The 12,052-nt window shown below is 35.4% G+C and overlaps 1 protein-coding gene across 1 annotated transcript in view; it reads left to right on the top strand.

The window, feature by feature from the left end:
* LOC106080950 (protein Star) overlaps positions 1-12,052 on the top strand; it is a 107,332-nt gene that overhangs the window by 90,527 nt on the left and 4,753 nt on the right. Inside the window, exons 3-4 of the mRNA XM_013242577.2 lie at positions 10,986-11,584; positions 11,794-11,967. Coding sequence (XP_013098031.2) covers positions 10,986-11,584; positions 11,794-11,967 — 773 coding nt within the window. The remainder of the gene's footprint in view (positions 1-10,985; positions 11,585-11,793; positions 11,968-12,052) is intronic.

The following is a 12,052-nucleotide window of genomic DNA, read 5'->3' as shown; positions in this document are numbered from 1 at the left end:
TGTCAGTTATCAGCTGTTACTTTTAGCTTGCTTTAGAAAAAAAGTGCAAAAAAGTATATTTGTTAGTTCATTCTAAGTTTTATTAAAAATGCATTTACTTTCTTTTAAAAAATCCGCGATTACTTTTTGGGCAACCCAATAGTCTGAATCGATCAATAGCTTGATGCAGCTCCCATATAAACCTATCTTCCGATTTTGCTTCTTGAGCCTTTACAAGCCGCAATTCTTATCCATATGAACTTCTACAATATAGCTTGAAATAGCTCCAATAGCATAACAATTCTTATTCAATATTCTTTGTTTGCCTAAAAAGAGATACCGCGCATAGAACTCGACAAAAGCGATCCATGGTGGAGGGTATATAAGATTTGGCTCGGCCGGACTTAGCACGCTCTTACTTGTTTAATATATAGAAACCATTAAATGCATCAAGACCAGTGTTGCCGTTGTTGGTAGGTTCCTACCAAAATTGTGAGGTTTTTATTCCCTTGGTAGGCTCACCTCAATTTTGTGTGGGTTTTTCCAACATACCATGTTAATAACTAAAAAATCGCCGGGAATATCTCAAAATTATTTCACTTCTGGTCCTTTCTGTGTATTTGTTAACAGTCCAGATTAAAACCATAGATTTCGTGGGGCCAAATAGTGTTATAACGGGTCTCACCGCTTCCAATCTCAGAAACAAAACGTTGGCTGTAACTGGTATGAGTGTGAGAAATGCGACTTTTGTGGGTTCAACGCATTCGATCGGAAAACAGGGCTATATGGCAGCTGCAATGTGATCAGATATGGCCCATACTCACTGAAACGGCGAAAATGGGTATCAAAAGGGCATTTATGGGCTCAAACCCTTAAATCGGGAGATCGCTTTATCCAAACTCGTCACGGTTGCTTATTGAAATTGGGGTATAAATACAATTTTAATAAACTCAAGATTTCTTATCGGGAGATCGGTATAAAGGGCACTATATCAAGACATAGACCATATTTGAAGTTTAGACTGTAGAGTGATTTCAACAAACAGACGGACGGATATTTTTACATCGTCCATGAATACAACGACCTCTGTCATGTATACTTTGTAGGTTTGAAAATGTATAATTTGATGTGTTCCAAATGGAATGGCAACTCTGGTGGTGGATGGAAAAACATACCGCATGTACAACATTTGGTAGGTTTTAGTCGGGTTTGGTAGGATTTTTCTTAAATTTTGGTAGGAAATAATTTTCTTGAGTGGCAACACTGATCAAGAGATTAAAACGGTATTGAGAAATCTCACTCCTTGTATTTTGAGAGAAATTGTTTATAAGATTTTTTGGATATACAAACTTGCCGCCTTTCGACAAGCCAAAATTCCTCCAAAACATGACCTTAGCGGAATTTTTTTTATGAAAGTTTCATTCGGCTGCTTTACGGCAATCATAAGGATATCTCTTTCCTAACTCCAGCTAGAATGTTTCTAAGACAGTTCTATTTTTGGAAATTTTTCTACTCATTCGTCGTTAATGAGTTAAAACGAAAGTTAAGGAATTGTTTTAAAAATATGCTCAAATGTATTGTTAATAACGTACACCCTTCACTACATGATGATTATGATGGGTACTCTGAGGATTTTGGAAAATTTTATTGAGCAGTGCTTAAGAGAAGTTTCATCTAAAATAGGCCTCCGTCTATGGGTAAACCCCAGGACCCACTATGAACCCATAATACTGCAGACTTATAGGTTAAGTTAGGTTGAAAAGAGGGTTCAGAGGTTAATCCGCCCATGCCACTATAGACATACACCTAAGCCAGTGATCGGCTTGTTGTGCGCTCTAAATACTAAGAGTAACCTCGGTAAAGACAACTTAAGTTAGGAATTCCTGCTTCTTGGAAAATTCTTAATTATTTTCCATGCCACTCCCCTAGGTTGGTTCATGTCTGGTATTGTGTCCCCACCTAAGTGGGTGCATCAATTCAAATTTAACTCTATAATAAGATATCTCCTTTTTATACTCATGTTCAAACAGCATGCCACTGGTCGACACCGTTTTGTATTTTATTTATTTTATTTATATTTTTAATTTTCTATCTTTATTTTCATAGTTTTTCATTTTTTTATTTTATTTTTTTTTATTTTCTATTTCTATTTTCATAGTATTTTTTAATAAATTTTGCAAAACCCTTAATTTTTTCTAAACTTTTCAAAATTTGTTGGTAATTGTTTTTAATAATTTAATTGTAGTTTTTATCTTTTTTGTTTAAACATTTTGTAAATTTTTTTATGTTTTTAATTTTGATATTTTTTAATTTTTTTTTTATTTTTATTTTTTTTTAATTTTTATTTTTTTTTAATTTTTATTTTTTTTTATTTTTTTTTTTTTATTATTTTTTTTTTTAATTTTTCATTTTTTTTTTAATTTTTATTATTTTTTAATTTTAATTTTTTTTTACTTTTTACTTTTTAATTTTTATTTTTTTTTTTTAATTTTTGTATTTATTTTTTTTAATTTTTTTTTTAATTTTTTTTTAATTTTTATTTTTTTTTAATTTTTATTTCCTTTTTTTTTAATTTTAATTTTTATTTTTGTTTTAATTTTTATTATTTTTATTTTTTTTTTAATTTAAAATTTTTTTTTTATTTTTTTTTTTAGTTTATATTTTTTTATATTATTCTTATGTTTATAAAAAGCATAAAAAACCTTTTCATTTTAATGAGTGCAAAGTTTCCATAGGGTCATCCCTTCACCCTACCCATCAACTATGGCACGGCACACACATAACTCACATGAATTATATATGAAAGCAAATTGTAAATAATAAAACATTTAATTGCGGTTAAATGTCCATTGGCAGCACATCGCCACTTAAAGACTTTGCCCAGAGGGTTGAGTCAATGAGTCCATGAGCCAAACAGCCCAAAATGGCAGAAGTTCACTTAACAACAAATGCCAAAAACGGCATAGCAGTAACTCGGTAATGCCAAAAGGGCATACAAACATTTAAAGGTTTAAGAAACACCCCATTTATAAGGGCCATCCATGGTTATACAACCAAAAAAGGACTCTTTCGTTTAAACATCAGTATTTCAATTCAAACAGCCAAAAAAAAACGAAGAAAGTCCAACAAAGGACTTTATTTATTTTCACCCTTAATATGTAAAAATAAATGAAATTTAAAATTCACAAAGTATAATAAATAACCAAAGGACAGACGGACATGGTCAAAAAGAGAAATGGAGTATAAAAGCCTTCCTTTATGGTTGGGACGAACATTGTCGCCCTCATTTTCAATTAACACCGTAGAATTTATAGCCAAAGCTCTCTAGAAGGACTAGGTTGGTGCGAGTGTATATCCCTTTCCACAAGATTGCAAGGAAAAGGGAGTTAAGATGGCTCTCTTCATAATTTCAAAGATTTTTGAAAAATAATTTTATAAAAAAATTTAAATTTTTTTTTTATGAAAACATTTTTATAATATTTTTTTCTGAATTTAAGTATTTCATCAAGAAACTAGAAAAAATAGTTGCTTTTTTTATTGTACCCTTGATATGAAAAAGTACATATTTAAAATGCACACCGTTACTCTATAAAAATCCAAGGACAGACAGACATATACAAACCCAGAAATAGAGTATGAATGCCTTCCTCTGCCCTCATTTTCAATTAACACCATTCAGTTTTTATTGCCAAAGCTTTTCAGTGAGCCTTGATTCTAGGCTATCATACGATAAAAATCTCTTACCATTGTATGGGTGGTTCTAAGGGCCCTGTTCAATTTCCTATTCCATAGGGTATTATTACCAACATGCCATGTACGGAACTTGTACTATTGTTAAGGTCCTTTTTTTTATTTATTTCCTATAGTGTTTATTGTTGTCCATTGAATGCTTTATTGATTTGAATATTTAGAACAACAATATAAAGTTTGCATGATGTTTTCCCCTAATGAGCTGCTTGGCCGGTCTTTCCAATGCCGGCAGTACATTAAATGTAATGACCAAATCAATAGAAGGAAAAAATGAAACTACAACTATAAATTGTAATAGGAAACCCTAATGGCGAAAGGCACAAAACAACCATTGTTATCCTTGCTGGCATGTTGGCTTGCAACGATTTCCTATAGATATTAGGGCAAAAAACTACATCGCACATAGAGTTTGATAAATATCCTTTGATTGTTGCAATAGGAAAAAACCATTTGTTTAAATGTTATACTACTCGTACTACAGCAGTAGAGAAACTTATTGAAAGTGATTTATTTAAGGTTCACAAACTAGGTCATGCAAGGAAGAAAAATTCTTTATGTATAGCCTTTAAAGATAGTTTGTCATGTGGGGAGAGAGAGATGCATAAAAAAGAGATAAGTTTGGAATAATTAAGATTTACAACTTTGGCAAAGGAAGCTGAATACCAAAAAAGGTTGATATTTAATATATGCATTGTAGTTTAAGGATATATGAAGACAAATCTTAAAAATTGCCGAATCATCCACCAAAGGACATTAAAAAATTATTGCATCATATCAAGGAGTTCTGTCTGGTTCCAGTTCTTTTATTACCACTTTGAACGACCCGAGTTCTTATCTTCGCAGAACAGTTTGACGACAAATTTTCGAAGGTGTTAGGCTAGCCGCTTGAAATTTTGCATAAATAGTTCCTATTAGAATAGGTCGGTTGGGATTGTAAATTACCCATATCGGTCCATGTTTTGACATAGCTCCCATATAAACCCATCTTCCGATTATGCTGCTTAAGCTTTTACTGAGCAAATTTTTTGTCAGATTTGGCCGAAATATTACATAATGACATCTCTTGTAACCTACAACATGTTTGCAAAATATGATCGAAATCGGTCCAAAAACCTGATATAGATCTTATATAAAACAACCACTCGTTTAAAATTCTTGAGTCATTTTTCAGTTCTTGTCAGATTTGGAATTTTTATACCCTTCACCATCCTATTGAGGCGTCCGGGGGCTCAAGAAGTCAAATCGGAAGATGGGTTTATATGGGAGCTATATCAGGTTATAGACCGATTCCGACCGTACTTGTCACAGTTGTTGGAAGTCATAACAAAAGACTATGTGTAAAATTTCAGCCAAATCGAATGAAAATGGAGGCGTCCAGGGGCTCAAGAAGTCAAATCGGGAGATGGGTTTATATGGGAGCTATATACAAATCTGAACCAATATGGCCCATTTCCAATCCCCAACGACCTACATCAATATTAAGTTTCTGTCAAAATTTAAGACGGCTAGCTTTATGCGTTCGACCGCTATCGTGATTTCGACAGACGGACGGACGGACATGGCTAGTTCGACTCAGAATGTCGAGGGGGTCCTTGATCAATATTTCGAGGTGTTACAAACGGAATGACTAGATTAGTATACCCCCATCCAATGGTAGAGGGTATAAAAACGTTTTTTGAAAAAAAAACAAAATTCCCAGAAAATCAAGTTTTGAAAAAATTCTGTTAATAATATAAAACCAGTAAGGAAAGGCAAAAGTCGGGCGGAGCTGACTATATTATACCCTACACCACCGAGTATAGGTAATACTTTTAATAGATAACACTTATATCCAAATTTAGTCAGACTTTAATTTTGCATACCTATTGAAATATCGAATAGAACCTTATCCTTCCATGTCCATGTTTTGATATAGCTGCCATATAAACCCATCTTGGATAAGGACTTCTTGAGCCTCTAGAGGGCGCAATTCTTATCCGATTTGAATGAAATCTTGCACGACGTGTTTTGTTATGTCATCAAACAACTGTGCCAAGTATGATCTAAATCGGTCCATAACCTGATATAGCTGTCATATAAACCGATCTGGGGTCTTGATTTCTTGAGTCTCTAGAGGGCGCAATTATTATCCGATTTGCCTGAAATTTTGTACGACGGATCCTCTCATGACCATCAACATACGTGTTTATTATGGTCTGAATCGGTCTATAGCCCGATACAGCTCCCATATAAATCGATCTCTCTATTTCTTGTTTTTTTTTAACTTTGATCTTCATAGAAAAATTGCTAGTAATTTCGATTTGTATAAATTTGTTGTTAAATATTTTATCTCTTATGGTTGTTTATCAGCTCTATTAAGTGGTTATTATAGATAACCAAGCAAATACCATTCAAATAGGAAAATTCCAAATAAGTCGTAGATAAATAGACCCTTAGTAACACAATACCATGGAATAAAAGCGATTGGATACTATTGAGTCATTAAGAAATGCATGCGTATTTACTTTTTTCGTCTAGGTGTATTTTGCCGGTTCAAATTCTTAAAGCATGAATGAAGAAAATTTTGTGAATGAATGGCCAGCGACGGCAGTATGAATTTGATGATTTAACAATAATTTAGTAACAAAAGACAAGTGGGGAAGTCATAAAGATAATCTGGTCAGCAGTTTTGGATTTTGATACTCATTTTCGTAAGTTTATAGGGGTCGGATGAGGGGGCTTGCTCTTTAACTTAAGCATGTAATCTTGGGATTAAAAAATAAACCATGATGAGCTTGCTCTATGACTTTATAACAATTGAAAGTTTTTCCAAGCTTTGCGCTTTGTTGTTGATGTTGTTTATTTGGGAGTTTTTGGAGAAAGGGTTTTTTTCTACTTAAATTTATATACCTTTCTTTTGATGTGTTGGATTTTTGTTTCTTTTTCTTCGCCACCATTCAAATTTTTAATTTTTTTTTTTTGGTTTTCACTCAAAATTTCTTTAAGCGTTTTTCTAGATGCTTTTTTTATGCGCCACAACCATCTATGATAAATTTTCGCATTGTTTTTGTTTTTTGTTATTTAATTTTTTATTGGTAACACTTTTGTGTGAATTTTTAGTTTTTGCCCTAAGTGAAGAAATTACAAGGTTGTTAACTTTTAAATATCAAAAGTTATAATTATACAAGAAAATAAACACAAAACTAAAGTATTCTGTTTTGTTTTTTTTTTTGAGGTCTAGTTAGTTTTCACCTTTTTAGTTTCACACTCTTTTGTGATGACCCAAAAAACAGTGAAATAGTAACACAAAACACAACTGGCCAAGGTTTTTGTAGTTTTGCACTGGGTTTGAGTGCTGCTTTCCGTTTAGTTGTTCAAACAGCCATGATGGAGGTCTTAAGGAGCTACCAACCAGCCGTTATTTCCCTCCAGGCCTTTGGAAAAAAGGATGTGCTTACAAGACCAAGAAAAACGGTGTGTGGTTATTTTCCTTAATTTTTTGTTAAATGGGTTTTGTTAGTTTTGCCGCCACCGCTGCCGCCAACGAACCGAAAATATTTATGGTTTCTTATCAGGTGATGATTTGGTTCGATAATTTTTTTGGTAAAACATTTATTTGCATATTAGCCACCCCTCTTGGCCTCCTCTTGCTTCCCCTTTCTTAATTTTGTTACCTTTTGTTTTTTGTTAATACCAGTCCCTTTATCTGTTTTTTTTTTATGTTTCTATATTTTGACAGTTGTATAATTTTGATTTATGACCACATTGGCACTTTACCACAAATATTTTTGCTATTTTTAAGCATAGCACCAGTCATTCGTTGCCATTAATTTGTAGGGAATTTATGTTTGGCACTTGTCGATTAAAATGTAGGTTCTATGCCTTTAGGGGGTACTTCGTACTCGAACATGTTTATGTATGTCTTATATACATATTTGCTCACAAACATAGTTATAAAGTTATCTAAATCTGAAATTAAATGTTTTTCGCTGAGAAAAGTGTCCCCTTTAGGGGGTGCCATATAAACCGATCTTCCAATTTGATAGTTTTCTGTTATGACTTTCAATAACTGTACTGAGTACGGTCCAAATCGGTCTATAACCTGATATAGCTCCCATATGAACCGATATCCCAATTTGACTTCTTGAGCCTTTGGAAGCCGCAATATTTGTCCGATTTGGCTAAAATTTTGCATGTAGTGTTCCGTTGTGATTTCAAAGAACAAAGAAGAAGTACGGTTCAAATCCGTCTATATCCTGATATAGCTCCCATATAGACTGATCTCCCGATTTGACGTCTTGGGCCCCTGGAAGCCGGTCTATAACCTGATATAGCTCCCATATAAACCGATCATCCAATTTGACTTCTATAGCCCCTGGAGACCACAATTTTTGTCCGATTTGGGTATAATTTTGCATGCGGTGTTCTGTTACGACTTCCAACAACTGTGCCAGTTATGGGCCAAATCAGTCTATAATATTATATATTGACCACAATTTTTGTCCGATTTGGCTACAATTTTGCATGCGGTGTTCTGTTACGACTTCCAACAACTGTGCCAGTTATGGGCCAAATCAGTCTATAATATTATATATTGTAGCTCCCATATAAACCGGTCTCTCGATCATCCTTGTTCGGTTCCTAGAAGCTTTGATTTTTTCTGGCTTGACAGAAGTTTGGTATGTAGAATAAAATTATGCCCTTCAACTAAATTTAGTTTTGTATAAATTTTTAACAGAATCCATGGCGGTGGGTTTCCAAGATTCGGTTCGGCCGAACTTAGAACGCTTTTACTTGTTATACCCATCACCGAAGGATGGGGGCATATTCATTTTGTCATTCCGTTTGCAACACATGGAAATATCCATTTCCGACCCTATGAAGTATATAAATACTTGATCAGCGTAAAAATCTAAGACGATCTAGCCATGTCCGTCTGTCTGTCTGTTGAAATCACGCTACAGTCTTTAAAAATAGAGATATTGAGCTGAAACTTTCCTTTTTTGTCCATAAGCAGGTTAAGTTCAAAGATGGGCTATATCAGCCTATATCTTGATATAGCCCCCATATAGACCGATCCGCCGATTTAGGGTCTTAGGCCCATTAAAGCAACATTTATAATCCGATTTTGCTGAAATTTGGGACAGTGAGTTGTGTTAGGCCCTTCGATATCTTTCTTCAATTTGGCCAAGATCGATCCAGATTTGGATATAGCTGCCATATAGACCGATCTCTCGATTTAAGGTTTTGGGTTGATAAAAGCCATATTTATTATCCGGTTTTGTTGAAATTTAGGACAGCGAGTTGTGTTAGGCCACTCAACAGCTTTCTTCAATTTGGCCCAGATCGATCCAGATTTGGATATAGCTGTCATATAGACCGATCTTTCGATTTAAGGCTAAGGGCCCATAAAAGGCGCATTTATTGTCCGATGTCGTCGAAATTTGGGACAGTGAATTAAGTTAAGCCATACGACATACTTCGGCAATATGGCACAGATCGGTCCAGATTTGGATATATCTGCCATATAGATCGATCTCTCGATTTAAGGTTTTGAGCTCATAAAAGGCGCATTTATTGTCCGATGTCACCGAAATTTGGGACAGTGCGTTGTGTTAGGACCTTCGACAGCCTTCTTCAATTTGGCCCAGATCGGTCTAGATATGAATATAGCTGCCATATAGACCGATCTCTCGATTTAAGGTTTTGGGACCATAAAAGGCGCATTTATTGTCCGATGTCGCCGAAATTTGGGACAGTAAGTTAAGTTAAGCCCCTCGACATACTTCTGCAATATGGCATAGATCGGTCCAGATTTCGATATAGCTGCCATATATTGGGTTGCCCAAAAAGTAATTGCGGATTTTTTAAAAGAAAGTAAATGCATTTTTAATGAAACTTAGAATGAACTTTAATCAAATATACTTTTTTACACTTTTTTTCTAAAGCAAGCTAAAAGTAAGAGCTGATAACTGACAGAAAAAAGAATGCAATTACAGAGTCACAAGCTGTGAAAATATTTGTCAACGCCGACTATATGAAAAATCCGCAATTACTTTTTGGGCAACCCAATAGACCGATCTCTCGATTTATTTAATCAATCCCCATAAAAGGCGCATTTATTGTCCGATGTCGCCGAAATTTGGGACAGTGAGTTGTGTTGGGCCCTTCGAAATTCTTCTGCAACCTGTGGACGCGCCCGGTAGCTCTTAGCTGTTCTTCTCATTAGAACGATGAACACCATACAGATCGGAACTCAAAGTTCCAACCTATGTGGTGCTCATAGTTATCCCGTCCCTAGAGTTTCATGACATAGCTTGGCCTGATTGGATCTCCAAGTCATATATTCAGTTATGTCCTGCTGTTTTCAGAATTCGAATATTTTATAGCCTTTTTAACAAAGCACTGTTGCCGAGCGGCCACTATAGCGCATAGTTCAGCATGTCCGCCTATGACGCTGAAAGCATGGGTTCGAATCCTGACAAGAACACCAGAAAAAAAATTATCAGCGGTGGTTTTCCCCTCCTAATGGTGGCGACATTTGTGAGGTACTGTACCATCTGGTATATCAGCCTTATTAAAGCTTTATTCAAAGAGGTGTCGCAATGCGGTACGCCGTTGGACTCGGCTATAAAAATGAGTCCCCTTATCATTGAGCTTTAAACTTGAATCGGACAGCACTCATTTATATGTGAGAAGTTTGCCCCTGTTTCTAAGTGGAACGTTATATGGACAAATTTGCATTTGCTGTTGCCGAGAGTTAGTTTTCGCATTATTTGGGTTTTTTTTTGATACGATAAATTTTTTCATTTGTTAATGTTTAAGGCTCTCTCAAGCATGCATTGCAATTAACCAAACCTGCCCATTACAAACTAAACGATCTTCATTTGAATATGAAATTAAGATTCTGTTTCGATTCTCTTGTTACTCCTTACCTCGAAGTTGTTTAAATGTATTATTAAGACATTCGCAATTAGACAGAAAAACCTATTCGATGGCTTGACCATGCACTCGCAGAGAAATGCAAAATAGGTAACCACATGAAAAATGTATGAAAAAATTGCATGTGATACCATCTCTTGATAGATAAGAAGCTATCAGTCAAGCGTAGTCAAAACAGCAAATTTAACTCAAAGTCGGCTAGGGGTTTTTAGACCATTATAATAATTCATCTTTCTCTCTCTTTCTTACGCTTCCCCTTATCCTTATGTACGGTATCATTTATTTGCCATTTTCTTTATAATATTTTAATTCATCTTCTTTTCTTTTTTTTGCAGAAATTCGCCATCAACAATTTCGCCTGAATATGTCGCGTGATTACGATTTCTTTGATGTGGCTCAAGATGATCCTATACTTATAGCATTCCTGCGTGAAATTCATATGCGCAAATATTCGAAGCACTGTTTCAAATCTATGACGGATGGCAGCAGCAGTAGTAGTAGTGGTGGTGGAGGAGGATTTGCAGCCTCATTATCATCACCAACGTCATCGTCGGCATCATCAACGACATCGACTTCCTCCACACCACTAGGCCCCGGTGGCGGTGGTAAAGCAGGAAGAGTTGGTGTTGATGGTCTAATAGGAGTAGATCAGCATTTTAACTTTAGTGCCCACCCCAATGAATTAACACCAAAAATGGCCTATTATGTGGCCAATCTGCTGCAGCGCAAAACCAATGGTGCCGTTATACAGTCCTTGACGGGCTCTTTGGGTCAATTAATGACAGCACCTTGGCTATCGGAGACATTGAATTGGGGTGGTATCATAGTGGAACCAGAACCGAGGAGATTTTTTACACTATGCAAACAAAATGGCCTCAGGCCACGCATGGAATTGGTGCAGGCCTGTGTATCACCAAAATCATATCCCAAAGAGGTATATTCAAATGAATTTATACGATCATCAAAGATCAGTGAGGGGCACAAACTCTCAATCTATTGTGCACAAGAATCTAAGCTCTTGGGCTTGGAAATTATGTGAAATAGTGTCTGTGTATGCCCATCACCGTTGTGCTATGATGGTGATCTGTTGTTGCCTATTTGTTAATGTCTTTCTTTTGTCTTTTGCGGGGTTTCATTTTTCAGGTGGTTACCGCTCACAACGAAGAGTCTGAAGTGCGAATTAACAGTCTGCTTGATGAGGAGACATCATGGTTCAATTCGCGTGTCAAATGTTTTCCGCTGTATACCATCATGCTAGCAACAAATCGTGTTGAATACGATCTACTTAGCTTGGGTGTGCATGGTCACGAGTTGGAGGTAAGTAAATAGTAGCACTGGCTGGTGGCAGTACATTTGGGCAAAAAAAAAAATATATCTAAACTAGCATAGACTACGAAGTGCC

This window comes from Stomoxys calcitrans, chromosome 3, assembly GCF_963082655.1.
Source record: "Stomoxys calcitrans chromosome 3, idStoCalc2.1, whole genome shotgun sequence".
NCBI classification, from domain to species: Eukaryota; Metazoa; Arthropoda; class Insecta; order Diptera; family Muscidae; genus Stomoxys; species Stomoxys calcitrans.
This window is presented reverse-complemented; position numbering and strand designations above follow the sequence as displayed.